The sequence below is a fragment of the Megalobrama amblycephala genome, linkage group LG12, assembly GCF_018812025.1.
Source record: "Megalobrama amblycephala isolate DHTTF-2021 linkage group LG12, ASM1881202v1, whole genome shotgun sequence".
Classification (NCBI taxonomy): domain Eukaryota; kingdom Metazoa; phylum Chordata; class Actinopteri; order Cypriniformes; family Xenocyprididae; genus Megalobrama; species Megalobrama amblycephala.
Window position 1 is genome coordinate 25,832,627 of NC_063055.1, and position 18,060 is coordinate 25,850,686.

The 18,060-nt window shown below is 36.0% G+C and overlaps 1 protein-coding gene across 2 annotated transcripts in view; it reads left to right on the forward strand.

Moving 5' to 3' along the window:
* The first annotated feature begins 224 nt into the window (after positions 1 to 224).
* Positions 225 to 18,060, forward strand: part of hmcn2 (hemicentin 2) — a 111,731-nt gene continuing 93,895 nt past the window's right edge. The window contains exons 1-4 of one of the 2 annotated variants that reach the window (XM_048210032.1): positions 225 to 1,082; positions 6,312 to 6,382; positions 8,808 to 8,966; positions 9,226 to 9,348. In XM_048210032.1, coding sequence (XP_048065989.1) covers positions 827 to 1,082; positions 6,312 to 6,382; positions 8,808 to 8,966; positions 9,226 to 9,348 — 609 coding nt within the window. In that variant the 5' untranslated portion in view covers positions 225 to 826. Of the gene's footprint in view, positions 1,083 to 5,505; positions 6,230 to 6,311; positions 6,383 to 8,807; positions 8,967 to 9,225; positions 9,349 to 18,060 lie in introns of those variants that run through there. The other variant, XM_048210034.1, reaches the window with a different exon arrangement.

An 18,060-nucleotide genomic window follows, 5' to 3' on the forward strand; every position in this document is an offset into this window, starting at 1 on the left:
ATAATCCCCCCCCCCCCCACGGAAATAACAGTGGAACCACTTTTTTTTTTGAAGCCAAAACTTTAAGGTATGTGTTTACACACAAACTGACTTTCAAAATGAAACCTCAGAAATATTTATTAGAATAAATAGTGTGACAACTTGCCCCGCTTTCACTACGCAGTGTCATCAGTTCCTCCAGTCACACTTTACATGTCAATGTCAACAAAGTAATTGCATAAGTAATAGGCTACTGACTGAGTATAAACAAATGTTTTATCTAGTAGAGCTGATCGTATATAGACACTGTTATTGTAATATAGAAGATGGGCACAAAAATATACAGTGTTATACAGTAGTTCCATCTCTGTCTCATGGCAGTTGGCACGGGTTTGAGCAGGCCATGTGGGATGGGGTTGGGAGTCACAGTCGGGTCAAGTTACACACAAAAAATCAGGTTGTAAGGACTCCTCACACCCCTCCCCAACTCTGCAGTGTTCAGCTCCAGAGGGTCCACGCGCTTCTTACAAGTTTTCTCCGAAACTCAGCCAAGGATGGGACAAGACTTAGGGAATTTACTCCATGTAGCGTTCATCCAGCGCGAGTAGGATTATTTACAGCCGAACTTTTTATAAGAACTCAATCGACTGGGTTGAAAATTTCAGGGACAATTTATTTATTTTACTTTTTCTTTAGAAATGAACTAATTTTCTTTCTGTTTTTTTTTTTTCTCCCACATCATCGTGTTTAAATTGCTTTAATTTTTATAATTCATTTTACGGTGATTATTTCTTCATATGTTTGTTTGACACGTTTAAAAGAGTGGTCTAATGAATTTCAAGCAAGAATGAATACGTTTCTTGCTAATTTCCTCATCTTGGCGCTGACTATCAGCGCGCGCTCCTCATCCGTTCCGCCGGTGAAGAGTCACTCCGGCGCGGATGACAGCGCTTCAACACTGGCCTTTGTCTTCGATGTTACCGGTTCTATGTACGACGATCTCAAACAGGTGATAGATGGTGCGTCTCGGATCCTGGAGAGAACTCTGAGCCGCAGAACAAGACCAATCAAGAACTTCGTGCTGGTTCCTTTCCATGATCCAGGTAGTTACAAAATCCCATGTTTCAATCTGATACTGTAAATTATAAATCATTCATATCAGTAAAAGTGATTCCGAAGAATAAATGGGCTAACTGCTGATCGAATATAGCTAATGTCTAAAGTTTCATATGGAGGAAAGTTTTAAGAAGTTTGTTTGGCCATGCACTAAAGAATGTCAATGAACTAATTTGAACAAAGGTGTTTGTGCTGCTAGGAACATTTTCACCAGCAGGGACCGCTGAAAGGTAGTGATCCTTACAATCATGTTGGAGAGGTCAGTTTTTGCCAATTACAAAATTAAAAGTACTTTAGAGAATGTTGAAGATGTTTTATTCTTCAAGTCGCGGGTCGCCCCCTCATGGGTGTCGCCATTAACATCACATGATCAGCCATTGCCGAGGTACTGCTACAATAACCTACTAATATTATTATTACTAATCGAAGTATGAATTGAATAGTTAAAACTCTGACAGCTCCCATGTAACTGCACAAACCATCAACAACATCGACATTTAATCCAATAATGTCTCTTATATGGGGGTGTGTAGTATGTGACGAAGATAAACATAGACGGAAAGGAACAAAACAAAAGATAAACAAACAGCTTTGGTGTGAAACGACAACAGTAAATGCATCCAGACCAATAGGTGTCAAGTCAAATGGTTATATTGCAACATTTAAACAACAAAATAGTATTTTACTTTTGCCATTTAACCTTTGTTCTGTGAATTTTGAACAGGTTAATCTGCAAATCATGTCCTCATTTTTCAGTTTCTATCACTGTCACGTTCATTAAATCTGTTTAAATTCCACATCTGCTTACAGACTGTGGCGAGAGTACTGTGTTCTCAGGTACACTTACACAATCTAGCCTGGTTCAAACCAACTATCTGTTAGCCTTAGGGGGGTAGGGTGCCCAAAGAGCTGATGAGAAGCACATGTTGTCTGGTAGTATGTAATTAACACAATCACCCCCAGTCCTCCATCCATTTCTCCGGAAGAGTCAACCCAGCCCCCCAGTCAGAAGAGAGACGTCAGTCCTAGACTGGTAGGGGGATGGTGCCAGTCTTTCCCTCACCTTTTAATGTAGAGTTCTCTTGAGGACCTTGTAAACCGCTGAGATCACAAAGACAGCCGGTGACAGACAGAAAGGCGTGACAGCAACTTAATGGGCCCTCACAGCTGAGAGAGGGATGGAGAAAGTGCAGAATATGAAAATGAATGTTAGAGCTGGTTGCATTGCTGCATGAGCTGTTTGGTTCTTTAGTAAGTGTAGATGTTTCTAACCCTGCTGGGGGAAAAAAGTTGGTTTGCTTAGCTGGTTTAAGCTAGCCTAGATGCTCTCCCAAGGTGATTTACAGATGGTTTAGCTGGTTTTACAAATGCCCCAAACCTCCCTAAACCAGCAAAACAGCAGAGGATACTTATAAAATATTGATATTAATGTTGATAAAATATAATTAATCTATTAATATTATTATTAATATTATAAAATATGCAACAAAAAAAAAACCTAAACCAGCCTTAGGTTATTTGCCAGGCTTAACTTTTTTAAGCTGGTCTAGAGACTCTCTCAAGCTGGTTTACAGATGGTTTAACTTGTTTTAAAGACCACCTGTTGTGAAAATCAAGTTTTTAATGTTGTTTATATGTCTATGTAGTGTTTTTAATATGCTTTAAGACAAACCATGTGCAAATTCATATGTCAACTCCATTGCTGAGTATTTTCTCCTTAAAACTGCAGTGAAAAAAGACAGTCCCAAACCCGCGGTTTGAAATCGCTGGTGTTTGTGATGTCACAAACTACCTTGTAACCAATCACATTAATGTGCCGGTGGGCTTTAGCATATCATTAACAGCGAATCCCAGTATATTTTTATGTTGATATGAAAAATCGTGTTGATTTAGCAATATGTCAGGTGTATAATGTATATTACGATGTTAGTATGAGCTATTTGCCTTTCTCCACTGACGTTCTGAGTTTTTCAATGCGTTTGTAAGGATACTAATTGTTGACTCTGAGATGGTGAACAGGAACATGGTTCGTGTAACATTAGCAACACATTATTATCTGTTTGATAACATAGTCAAACACAAGGCTAATAATATTGAAGGGTTAGTTCACCCAAAAATGACAATTCTGTCATTAATTACTCACCCTCATGTCATTCCACACCCGCAGGACTTTCGTTCATCTTCGGAAAACACAAATTAAGATATTTTTGATCAAATCTGATGGTTCAGTGAGGCCTCCATTGACAGCAAGATAATTAACACTTTCAAATGCCCAGAAAGGAACTAAAGATATATTTAAAACAGTTCATGTGACTACAGTGATTCAACCTTAGTGTTATGAAGTGAAGAGAATACTTTTTGTGCACCAAAAAAACAAAATAATGACTTTATTCAACAATATCTAGTGATGGGTGATTTAAAAACACTGCTTCATGAAACTTCAAAGCTTTACGAATCTTTTTTTTCGAATCAGTGGTTCGGAGCGTGTATCAAACTGCCAAAGTCACGTGAACCATTGAAATTTCAAAACGTTTCGAAACACTTATGATGTAACGAAGCCTCGTTTGTTTAACGTTTAACGATACATGCTCCGAACCACTGATTCAAAACAAAAGATTCGTAAAGATTCGTTATGTGTCCGATTTTGTAAAGAGCGATATCACTGTGCAGATTTTACCTCAGTAGGTTGACCGAGTGGATCTCTAAGCTGGTGTGAACGAGTGGAGGCGGGGCTAATTTGCATATTCATTGATCCGCATATACTAAATGAGGCAAGGGTGTAGAGTTACATTCAAGCAATTTTAAGAGAAAAAAATGTTTAAATATGTCATTTTGGCGATCAACGATGAGTTTTAAGGGATAACATTATTGACTACAGGGGAACTTTAAGTTCATAAATTCCACAACCCTCCCACCCCCAAACCAGCAAACAGACCATGCTGTGCTTTTCAGCAGAAAATGTTTATAAAATATTAATATTAATGTTGCTTAAATATCATAAATAAATTTTTTAATATAATATAATATATAATTAATATAAGCTGACAAAAAACCTTAGTTAATTTGCTGGTCTTAGCTGGTTTAAGCTGGTCCAAGCTAATTTAGAGATGGTTACAACTGGATTTAAGTTTACGAATGCCCCCCTTAAAGGTGCCCCAGATTCAAAAATTGAATTTACCTTGGTATAGTTAAATAACAAGAGTTCAGTACATGGAAATGACATACAGTGAGTCTCAAACCCCATTGTTTCCTCCTTCTTATATAAATCTCATTTGTTTAAACGACCTCCGAAGAACAGGCGAATCTCAACATAACACCGACTGTTACGTAACAGTCGGGGTGTACGACCCAATATTTGCATAATGCCAGCCCATGTTCCCAACATTATGAAAGGGATTACACAAGGGCAGCCAGTTAACGTCTGGAGCTGCACACAGCCGAATCATCAGACTAGGTAAGCAAGAACAACAGCGAAAAATAGCAGATGTCAGATAACTGACATAATCTATGATAGCATGATATTTTTACTGATATTTGTAAATTGTCTTTCTAAATGTTTCGTTAGCATGTTGCTAATGTACTGTTAAATGTGGTTAAAGTTACCATCGTTTCTTACTGTATTCACGGAGACAAGAGCCGTCACTATTTTCATTTTTTAAACACTTGCAGTCTGTATAATGCATAAACACAACTTCATTCTTTATAAATCTCTCCAACAGTGTAGCGTTAGCCCTTAGCCACGAAGGACAGCCTCAAATTCACTCAGAATAAAACTTTAACATCCAAATAAATACTTTACTCACATAATTCGAAGCATGCATGCAACATGCATGACGAACATCTTGTAAAGATCCATTTGAGGGTTATATTAGCTGTGTGAACTTTGTAAATGTGCTGTAATATAGTCGACAGCTCATGTGGCAGGGAGCACGCGATTTAAGGGGGCGGCGCCGAGTGTAAATCAGTGCATTGTTAATGATGCCCCAAAATAGGCAGTTAAAAAAATTAATTAAAAAAAATCTATGGGGTATTTTGAGCTGAAACTTCACAGACACATTCAGGAGACACCTTAGACTTATATTACATCTTGTGAAAAAGCATTCTTGGGCACCTTTAAAACATCAAATCAGACCAGCCTGACCATGCTGGGGGACCAGCAATGTCTCTAAAATATTAATATTAATGTTGACAAAATATCATTAATACAATGTAATTTTATCTATAATATACTCTAATATAACAGGATTCAATATAAAGTTTGTTGGCATTTAGTGCTTAAGATAATAACTTAAAAGTTTTTATTATTATTATAATATAATGGTGTATTGATCTGTCCCATTCGCTCTCAGAAGAAGATAGACTTCCCGTCAGACATGGTCCAAAATTTTTCTCTTTTGTCTGTTCTCCCAAAGCACTGTCAAAATTCTAATCCTCCTCTTTGTCTTCTATTTTTTAATAACCTTTAAAAAGATTTTTGTCAGAGTAATAAATAAACCATGTGGGGATATCAGACCCATACTTTGACCATAAACAATGTATCTTCTGTATGCTGGTTCATCCATGCTGTATATTCAGCTCTCTAATCAATCAGCTTCTGAGTGAGTCCAAATAAGTGCCAAATTCAGGGAGGACACAATTCATCCTAAGACAAAAGTAAGACAAAAGACAAAAGATAAAGTAGAGAAAGGGGAAGGGGTCAGAGATTATCTAGGTGGATGATGACAGTTCTAAACAATGACACAATGAGGTTATGAACCTAGTCTGGTATCACATGAGGACTGCTGGAATTTTGCATGGTCTGTAATTTATTTTCTCAGCTGTCAAAAGTTTGAGGATAGTCATTTGTAACCGCAGATGTTGATGAGGTAGAATCCGGGACGAATCTGGGTTTCGTGATTGGGAGTTGGCTGGGTCTGTAGCTAGTTTGTTAGTCTGATCTAGAAACAGACAGATAGTCGTTAGTAGGGTCGTATCTTAGGAAGGGTCTTTAGTTGGACCTAATCCTCACTGTTTAAAATTCATTACTGAGGGTGAAGAAGGTTAATCTTTTCAAAACTCCTACTTCCCAGGGATTTGTTTGTTGAAGTGTTATAATAGACTTTCCAAGCACTCGGTGAAGGGCTCCAAAAATATGGTAACTTGAAGCTTCAGCTTTTGCACACAATTAATATGTAAACTTTAGATGTTTTTTTGATTTCTTTGTTTTTCCTCATCAGACATCGGTCCTGTTTCCATTACTACTGACCCCAAGAAGTTCCAGAAGGATCTTCAAGAGCTGTTTGTTCAGGTGAGCACCAGACTATAAAAGAGCAACTTTTCAGAGATAAAATAACTCTGTATTGTAATTTATTTGATAGGAATTCTCCTATTTTAGTTAGTTTGCTGGTTTTAACTATAGTATAGCTATTCTCCCAAGCTGATTTTCAGATGGTTTACAAGGTTTTAAGTTTACAAATGCTCCAAATCCCCTTAAACTCAACAAAACAGACCAGCTGAGAATGTTTTAAAATAAAATTAATATTTATAACACCTACTTATTAGTATTTATCATTTACAACACCTTTTTTTTATAGAAATAGAAATTAGAAATAGAATTTTTTTTTGATAAGGATTCAGCAATCATATCAGTGATTTAAAGGTGCCCTAGATTATGTTTTTAAAAGATGTAATATAAGTCTAAGGTGTCCCCTGAATGTGTCTGTGAAGTTTCAGATCAAAATATCCCATAGATTTTTTTTAATTAATTTTTTTAACTGCCTATTTTGGGGCATCATTATAAACGCGCCGATTTTATGCTGCAGCCCCTTTAAATCCCGTGGTCCACGCCCACAGAGCTTGCGCTTGCCTTGAACAGTGCCTTAACAAAGTTTACACAGCTAATATAACCCTCAAAATGGATCTTTACAAAGTGTTCGTCATGCATGCGGCATGCATGCGTCGGATTATGTGAGTATTGTATACTGTTATATTGTTTACTTCTGATTTTGAATGAGTTTGATAGTGCTCCATGGCTAACGGCTAATGCTACTCTGTTGGAGAGATTTATAAAGAATGAAGTTGTGTTTATGCATTATACAGACTGCAAGTGTTTAAAAATGAAAATAGCGACGGCTCTCTTGTCTCCGTGAATACAGTAATAAACGATGGTAACTTTAACCACATTTAACAGTACATTAGCAACATGCTAACGAAACATTTAGAAAGACAGTTTACAAATATCACTAAAAATATCATGTTATCATGAATCATGTCAGTTATTATTGCTCCATCTGCCATTTTTCGCTATTGTTCTTGCTTGCTTACCTAGTCTGATGATTTGGTTGTGCACATCCAGACGTTAATACTGGCTGCCCTTGTCTAATGCCTTTTATAATGTTGGAAACGTGGGCTGGCATTATGCAAATATTGGGGCGTACACCCCGACTGTTACGTAACAGTCGGTGTTATGTTGAGATTCGCCTGTTCTTTGGAGGTCTTTTAAACAAATGAGATTTATATAAAAAGGAGGAAACAATGGAGTTTGAGACTCACTGTATGTCATTTCCATGTACTGAACTCTTGTTATTTAACAATGCCAAGATAAATTAAATTTTTCATTCGAGGGCACCTTTAAATTCAGGCTAATGTTAATAAACCGATAATTATTTTAATGGCTGATGAACTGATGAATGGCTGATGTTGAAATTTTATTCTGTTTTGTCAAAATAAATTAGAAATATAACACTTAAAAAACAACAAAAAAACAATACTTTTAAGAGCTACAAGTGCAATTAGACATCACAACATTATAATGTACAGTGTGGACAATAGGACAAATACAATAATACAAAAATATGAATTAAAGGCACAATATGTAAGATTTTTTGATTAAAATATCCAAAAACCACTATATATTTTGTTGACGTTTGTACTTACATTATCCCAAATGTTTCCAAGAATGTTTAAATCCAGAGAAATAAGATATTTTAACCAGGACACTGACCATGTCCGTGCGTCGCCTATCAATGACATTATACCCGATTTACCTTCGATTTCCGGTTATGTTATCATTGTTTTATATATATTTATGCAACAGTTCTGTCTGGTTCTCAAATCTGATTGGCTGATAGCCGTGCGATATTTCAGTGCTAACAGCACACCGTTTGTATCACTCCGCTAGAAGTGACCATCATGGCGGCCGATCAAATCCACCGTCATTTTTACAAATACTACTTGTTGTACCACAAACTGTTAATTTCTCAAACTGCATTAACTGGCTGAAACAAAGTACTGACTTTCGTTTTGCCACAATTAGATTATTATCATTATGCTCTGCTCTGCCTGCATCCGCTACCTCTATCCAAAATGCTGCTGTCCATTCTGATTCAACCTCCAGACCTCCCTAGTAACCTTTGGTTAGGTGTTTACACTTGTATTCTTTAGCAGCAAGAGACACAGCAGCTATTGGGCTCTTTCTTCATAAATCATCATTGAATCATATTTTGTACTATGTGTTCTTATTTGCTCTCTATGGCTCCTGCTGAGAATCTTGGCTCATCTCAGCACCTGATCTGTCTTCAGCGCTACAGTTTTATTAGGGCTCTGTTCTTATTGTCCCTTTGGGCTCTAGAGTAAGTACTAGAACTTGAGCCAATACAATGTGTGCTTTCTTGTGCTCTGGTTAGTGCATAAATGTTGATGTCAATGATGAAGGCCTTGTTGTTCTTTCTAAGGGTGGAGGGGATTGTCCAGAGATGAGCATTGGGGCCATCAAGAAGGCTCTAGAGGTCTCGCTACCTGGATCCTTCATCTATGTTTTCACTGATGCCCGAGCCAAAGATTATCGCCTGAAGAGAGATGTTCTTCAGTTAGTACAGCTCCGACAGTCTCAGGTACTGATGGTAGTTTGAAAACTGGTTTGAGCCTTTTTGTAATTCCTTTCAGTGCTTCTTGTGTCGCAGAAATTACACTTCACCTTTAAATATTGAACTTTAAGGTTGTGAAGTTGTAAGCCATAAATCTAAATATCTCACAGCCCATTTGAAAAATCCATCTGCTCTTCATGGAATATACCCCAGTGTTGACATTTAACCCTAACACCCAACCCCCTAACCAAACACTCACATTCATAAACGTCCCATCTGAATTCAGGTTGTGTTTGTGTTGACGGGGGACTGCGGGGATCGCTCCCAGCCGGGATACAGAGCTTATGAGGAGATTGCTGCCACCAGCTCCGGTCAAATTTTTCACCTGGACAAACAGCAAGTCAATGAGGTGAGACGCATGAACTCATATGACATTCATATGTATGAAAATTGCAGACACACTCAAAAAATTCACATGCTGGAAATTCAGTTGGAAAACCAATAAAGTAGGACAAAGAACAGTATAGTGCTGTGATGTGTACGTTTAGTATGGCGCCAAAAAAAAAAAAAAAAATTATATTCACCAGCAACTTTTTGATTGACAAAAAAAAAAAAAAAAAAAACTCACACAAAACACACACACATACAAAATCACAAAAAATGTTTCTCAAGCAAAATGTTTTCAAACTCAATAGCAAAAAGAAAAGAAAAAAATTTATTTGGAAAAAAATAATCTGAACGGACACATTCTTCAGTCTGTGTTTCATGGTATGGACTATAGAGACTAAAAATGAAGCATGTTCAGTCATAGTCAGACATGAAAGAAAGCAGACCTTCCTCTTTGTGAGACAGTGGTATCATGCATGTCAACACAGGACATGGCAGAGCTGGAGTCTTCCAGCAACAACTATGGAAACAGTAATCCATAAGACAACAAGGCAAAAAGGCCTGAAAAGTAAAGAAAAGCACGTTTGAGAATGTGTATTTGTCATTGGATATGTGTGTGTGTGTATGTGTGTATGTTATTGATTTATGGTCCTGTGGAGGTGGGTAGCTGATGGTAGTTGTGTTTGAGTGCTTTCCCACCTGTACCTGTTGGTGAGAGTGTCTGCACTCAGGATTACTGGGCAACCTCAAGCTGTTAACACTCTCCAACAGCCCTGCTGCTCTGTGAGAATTGTCTCAAGGTCAGGGTCACACAGTTGCTCTTAGAGCTCTGACAGTTTACTTTCACCCCCCCAGACATTCACCAAGAAGTCTTTCTAATGCTGTCTGTGAAAAAGTTGAGATTCGGAGGACAATTTAGCCCTTTTAATGATGTAGTAGTTTTCTCTGTAGTATGCATTTTATATATTCCACATAAATATTTTATGTATGTTTCTAGACTTTAAACATTTAGAAAGTGTAAATCTGGTGGGCAAGTGTTAGTTCTGGAGGTTTAATTTTTTTTGTAAATGTTAGGGACAAAAATGGTAACACTTTGCAATAAGTTCTAATTTGTTAGCATGAGTTAATGCATTAGGTATCATAGACTAGCAATGAACAATAATAATACATATCATATACTACCATTCAGTACATTTTTTAAAAATGTTGTTGAATAAAAATTTGTTCTGCTCAAAGAGTTAAGTAAAAGTTTTGTATAAAATGTTACATTTTAATATATGAAATACATAAAATGTATACATTTTAATATTATGTTTTATATATTGGCAAATGGCAAAGCTGAATTTTCAGCATCATTATTCCATTCTTCAGTGTAACACGATCCTTCAGAAATCATTCTAATATGCTGATTTGCTGATCATGAATAATTTCTTTATTATTATCAATGTTGAAAACAGTTGTGCTGATAAAAAAAAAAAAAAAAAAAAAATCTGGAAACTGTAATACACTAAGATTTTTTATGTTTTTAAAAGAAGTTTCATCTGCTCACCAAGGTTACATTTATTTAATTAAAAATACAGTAAAAACAGTAATATTGTGAAATATTATTACAATTTAAAATAACTGTGTACTATTTAAATATATTTGACAAAGTAATTTATTCCTGTGATGCAAAGATGAATTTTCAGCATCGTTACTCCAGTCTTCAGTGTCACATGATCCTTCAGAAATCATTCTAATATGCTGATTTGCTGCTCAATAAACATTTATGATTATTTTCAATGTTGAAAACAGTTGTGTACTTTTTTTTTCAAGATTCCTTGATGAATAGAAAGTTCAAAAGAACAGCATTTATCTGAAATACAAAGCTTCTGTAGCATTATACACTACCGTTCACAAGTTTGGGGTCAGTAAGAATTTTAATTTTTATTTTTTTGAAAAGAAATTAAAGAAATTAATACTTTTGTTCAGCAAGGATGCATTAAATCAATCAAAAGTGGCAGTAAAGACATTTATAATGTTACAAAAGATTAGATTTCAGATAAACACTGTTCTTTTGAACTTTCTATTCATCAAATAATCCTGAAAAAAAATATTGTACACAAATATTTTGTACAATTGTACACATTAAATGTTTCAGCATATTAGAATGATTTCTGAAGGATCATGTGACACTGAAGACTGGAGTAATGATGCTGAAAATTCAGCTTTGCATCACAGGAATAAATTACTTTGTGAAATATATTCAAATAGAAAACAGTTATTTTAAATTGTAATAATATTTCACAATATTACTGTTTTTACTGTATTTTTAATTAAATAAATGTAGCCTTGGTGAGCAGACGAAACTTCTTTTAAAAACATTTAAAATCTTAGTGGTTCCAAACTTTTGGACTGTACTGTATATATATTTATAAATATAAATTTCAAAAGAACAGCTTTTATTTAAAATAAAAAAAAACTTTTATAAATATTTTTACTTTCAAGTTTGATCAATTTAATATGTCCTTGCTGAATAAAAGTTTTAATTTCTTAAAAAAGAAGAAATTAACATCAACATATTTTGAATGGTCTTGTATAAACAAACAAACAAACAAACAAATACAATTGTATGTTCATAATATTAAAAACATGGTAATTTTACAACAAATGTTAAACTTGTACAATATTAGTACATGTACAAAGTTACCTGACCTAGATTGATAAATTATGTAAAAGTGTTGTTCATTGATAGTTGATGAAATCTAATGCTTCAACTCTGTAAAGTAAACCTCATTGTAAAGTGTTATCGAAACAGTTATGAATGGAGATCTGTTATATTATTTTCTACGTTTCAGTGTCTTCTGGTGAGCTACAGCAACTCTTTGTTAATCTCTGTAAATTCACCCTATATGCCGCTTCAATAAATTTTTATGTAGTGTAGAAAAAAAAAACCCATAAGATAGTCAAAATTAAGTCAGTCACACTTAATCAGTGCCAATTGCAGTGTCCCGTACACCAGTGTTCGTCATCCCCAGTTAATACATGTTCATAAATTCTCCAACATTTTAGGTCCAAGTATGAAAACACATTCCTATGTCAGAGGCATTTTTTACTTTTGATTAGTCTATGGGTGGGATTTTGAAAAATGAATGAAGGCAAATCCGTAAATCCGCAGAAACCTTAAGATTGTTCTCCACATCTAACCTGAATGGTTCTTCTCTGATAGGAGTTAAATAAGCAACAGCCAAATCAAATACACATAGCGCTTTGTCATTTTTTTGGGGGAGGGGAAGGGGGCAAAGAGAGGGAGCAGGGCTTATTTTACTTAGTAATCCCGGATATGATCTATCATGCCTGCTCTATCCAGCACAGCTGCCTGTCCAGGGTCCAGGTTGGACGTCTCCAACAGACAGCTCTTTGTGGAGCTGAAGAAGGAGGCACTACTTAAACAAAGGACAGGGCTCAGCTTAATCACTGGAGTGATTTGCAGATAAAGCTTTATTAAAGCGTGTCGGTGCTTTAAAGAGTCTAATGGTTTGGCTGAAACCTCAGGCCGGCCAAACTCAAGGTGAAGGTGGAGATTTCGGTATTGACTTTATTGACAGAAGACTTTATTGGCAGGACACTTTATTATTGATGGAAGATCTTGTTATTTATAATACAGCTAAATCAGGGACATCAAACTTTTTCAGTCGGTGGATAAAGAGATGGAACGAGGGCACCCTGTTACATATTGAGTGTTGCATTTGAAGTCTTGCCTTTATTTAGATCAGTACAGTATCATATTTATTTATTTAAATATTGTAAAGATGCTTACTGTACATTGCAAAGCCATTAAAATCATTACTGGTGTCATGCATTGTGCATTACATTTTAATTTTTACTTACTTTACTTTAACAAGCTTTAGCTTTTTAACTTTAGATTTGATTGACGTTGACCCCTTTGAAGACCCCTGAACTTTACAATAGTGATTTTCTTACTGATCCACAAATTATTCAGAAATGCAACATAGTCACAGAAATATGCAGGAAATTGTCATTTGAATCAATATAGAGAATGGAGGGATGGGATATTTATTAATACAATATCCCTAACTTTGCAATCAACACCACTTAAACCAGCATATGGACATTGCCCACAGGTGTTTTCAATCCGATGGACCTAACAGCAAGAGTGTCTGAGCAAGTGTAACTAGATCCAGTCTAGTCTGGATCTCCTGCTCTGTTTTTGTCATAGGTGACTAAAGTCTTGTCTGTAATATGGAGAACCTTTGTGGGCCACCTTTGAGAGACTTGACAAATGACAAATGTATTAACCCCTTGCTTTGGTGTTAGACATTCTCCAGTGAATATATGAAATGAAAACCATCGGAAATTAGTTCAAGAATTTAATTTTCTTGGTCCCTACATTAACGCATTTGGCAGGTTATCTAAAGCAAGTTAAAGGGGCACTCGACCAAACTAAAATTCTGTCATCATTTACTCACCCTCATGTTGTTCTAAACCCGTAAGACTTTCTTTCTTCTGTAGAGCTAGGGTGACCAAACGTCCTGTTTTCACAGGACATGTCCTGTTTTCACGTACTGTCCTGGCCATCCTGGTTGTTTTTTATAAAGTGATGAAAATGTCCTGGTTTTCATTGTTTTTCATTGGGCCATTAAATTGACCGGTGTTACGAGATTTTCGGTTTCCGAAGGCGGAGCATACATTAAAATAAATGAGTTTTGCAGACATGCGCGATTGCACGTGCAACTGAGAATATTAGTTCACATTGTATCTCAAGACATTAGTGGATTATTCCATAAAGGTAACTATATTCTCAGCGTCGCTGCTGACTTATGGCTAAACTATAGTTGTTTACTTCTAGGTAACAGTTTATCCCACGTGGAAAAAACCTATATAAACATATATGTTTCAATATAGGTTTTGATATAGGTTTTACATATATGTGACATATATAAAATTGGCCGTTTTCCTATATTATATGTACATATATGTACATATATGCACACATATATGCACACATATATGTACACATATATATATATATATATATATATACACATATATGTACATATATGTACACATAATATAGGAAAACGGCCAATTTTATATATGTCACATATATTAAAAACCTATATCAAACCTATATTGAAACATATATGTTTATATAGGTTTTTTCCATGTGGGACCAATTTCACGTGTTCGTGTAGCGGTGTGTTTTCTGCGTTGTGTCGTAATCAAAGACAGACTGCGAAAAATCTTGCCATCAGGTCCTCACTTTATTCTGTATAACACAAATGGCAATATATGAGGACTTGTGCAGCATACAAACAGCATGCGGCAGCAACGCACAACGCTGAGAAAGAGAGATATTAAAAGTAACTTAAGTAAAGAAAAATAATCAACGAAACATCTGAATGTACATCACAGAGGGGTTTTGGATTACAATCATACAAATATATCATGTGAATTCAGCTGTTACATGAAACATGGCCTTAATTGAATCACCGCAAAAACTTTGTGCGACCTACCGCTGTGATGTCTCATGCAGACTGGGAAGCAGCAAAGTGCGTCAACACCCCAAGTCAGCATGGCGGCAGGAAACCCCAAATATGGTCATGGCAAGTGGAATCACAAAATAATTGTCTAAATACATAACTGCTACATTCGCACATACATAAGTTCTTGCATAATTTTTTTCGTTAATTCTTAGTTTTTGCCTTGATAATAGAAAATATGAGCTAGGCATCATGTATGACAGTCAAAAATGAGATATGAGCTACAAAATGACCAGATCCTGCCATTAGCTATATAGAAGACATATCTTGTATGTATAGGGCTTATATGTGGATATGAAGAAGCAATACAGGAGACCTATATTTCCTGTATATGCACATATATGCACCTCAATTTTGCCTATATGTGGCATATATACGCATATATGCAGCATATATGCAGTATATATACGCATATATGCAGCATATATGCGCATATATGCAGCATATATATTATCATATATGTGCATATATGCAGCATATACGTGCATATACACTGCATATAGGTTTCATATATGCGCATATAGGTTCTTTCCATGTGGGATAATGTTTTCATTAGTATGCACGATTTGTGCAGTCGTCTGTAACTGAATAACAGATACTTTGTGTAACAGCAGAGCAACCTTCAGCTATCGTCTACTATGAGTTCAGCTTGTTGTGCTCTTCCTTTGTACCTTGCGATGTAACAGCTGATAAGCCTATATACATTTCTTTATAACTTTCATGCTTGTTTGTTAAGCAACAAAAAACTGCTGTGAAAGATCAGCTCTACAGCAAAATATAGATGGGCAAACAAGGAGGATGAGGAAGAAAAACAGGATGAAGAGGAAAACGAGGATGAAGAAGAAAACTATAGATAAGATATAGATATTTTTTGTTAGTTAGATTTTGTAAGTTTGTGAGAGCTATTTTTGTTAAACTTGGATTGCTAATATAGCAGAGGTATTTTTTTAGTTATTTATTATTTATTTATTTTTCTAATACGGAAGAGACATTATTTATATCATTATTTCATTCGTTATTTTTGAAACTTGTCATAATAAAACATGTTGAGTGACCTCTGAGAAGCCTATCTGAATTTGTGTCTTTGGTTATAGATAGTGTTTTGTAAAATAACAATTTTATATCCATACAGAGGAGGCATACTTTAAATGTGCTGAAATTATAAGGCATCTTTGAGTAAACTTCGAGTATCATTTGAGTATCTCATTGCCGGGCGAGTGTCCTGGTTTTCGGTAATCAAAATATGGTCACCCTAGTAGAGCACAAAAGGAGAAATGTTGATGAATGTATTGGCTGCTCTTTACCATATAATTAAAGGGTAAAAAAATTAAATTTCTGTCATTAATTACTCACCTTCATGTTGTTCCAAACCTGCAAGACCTTCGTTCATCTTCGCAACACAAATTAAGATATTTTTGATGAAATCCGATAGGTTTTTTGCGTCAACTGCGTAGGAGACTGACAGGGAAGAGGGAGAATTGCTGAATAAAGTCGTTATTTTTGTTTTGTTTTTGTGCACAAAAAGTATTCTCGTCTCTTCATAACATTAAAGGTCCCGTTTTTCGTGGTTTTTTTTGAAGCTTTGATTGTGTTTATAGTGTGCAATAAACATGTGTTCATGTTTCGCGTGTAAAAAAACACAGTATTTTTCACATAATTTACTTATCTGTATACCGCTGTTTCCACTGTCGTAAAAACGGGCTGATGACTTCCTTGTTCTATGAAGTCCCTCCTTCAGAAATACGTAACGAGTTCTGATTGTGCCAGCGGTTCCTGTGTTGTGATTCGACAGCAGTTTAGCGCATCTTGCCCGGAAAGGTCACGCCTCTTACCATAACGTGGAGATGCATGCGCTCAGTGTTATTGTAAACATGTCTTTAATTTTACCCTATCAATTTGAGCCGGAATCAGACCCGGTGATTGGACTGCGGGATGAAAATAACAGCGTTTCGACGACATGGCGACAAACACACTCTACAAACGCAACTCTTGTGTATTCCTGTGGGCGGAGGTTAGTCAAAAAACTGTTTTAGTGACGTCATTAAAGAAGGAAGTAGAGGGATGTAGTCCAAACTGGCCGTTCGATGTAGGTGACTTCTGTTAAATAAAATATCTCGCTTGGCATTGAACTTTGAGCTTTAAAATTTTACAGATTTTATTTATACTCTAACAACAACATTACACACTAACTAAAGTTTGAAACATGGGATCACGAAGAACGGGACCTTTAAGGTTGAACCACTGCAGTCACGCTGACTATTTGAAAAATGTCTTTACTACTTCTCTGGACCTTGAATGTGGTAATTTCATTGCTTTCTATGGGAGATAAAATTAAAAAAAAAAACCTCTCGGATTTCATCAAAAATACCTTAATTTGTGTTCTGAAGATGAACGAAGATCTTGCGGGTTTGGAACGACATGAGGGTGAGTAATTAATGACAGAATTTTCATTTTTGGGTGAACTAACCCTTTAAAGTGAACGGGGACTTCAAAATAATTAAAATTAACTTAAATTTCTGGTATTTTTCTCACACATGGGATCATATCACATGATTCACATGGACTACTTTTATGGTGCTTTTTTGCCATTTTGGAGCTTGACAGTCTTGAGTCCCCATTCACTTTCATTATATGTATATGAGCTGATTCGTGAATGTTTCTCCTCTTGTGTTCCACAGAAGAACAAGTCATTCAGCTTTGGAACCACACGGGTGTGAGTAATTGAGGACTTTTGGGTCATTTATTATTTATTTTTATTTGAACTGTCCCTTTAAACCATCAGTTATTCAAACAGTGTGGGTGCTAAGCTGGAATTCGGCTGATCCTCAGCTGACCTCCACATCCTTTTCACATCTCTGCTTCCCGACCAACACTCCTCCACAACTAATCTTTGAAACATGACAGTTCAACTTCCAGAGGAAGCTCGTCACACTGGATTTGGTTTCAGGATCCTTTTGGCTATGATGTTCCCTTTCGAGGGTACCTTAGACCGTTATCTGAACATAGTTGACCTTGTATTCCTCTGCTGTGGTCTTTTGTCTATTATCTATTACTAGTTTAATCTTCCGAGCTCCCACGAGGCATCCACTGAAACAGACACTGGTTTGAGGCAGATGTAGGTCATTGGTGAGCTTTTTGCTGCTCTGTGGGGGATAGTTGCACATGTGGCACTCATTACAGCTGTTTCCAGT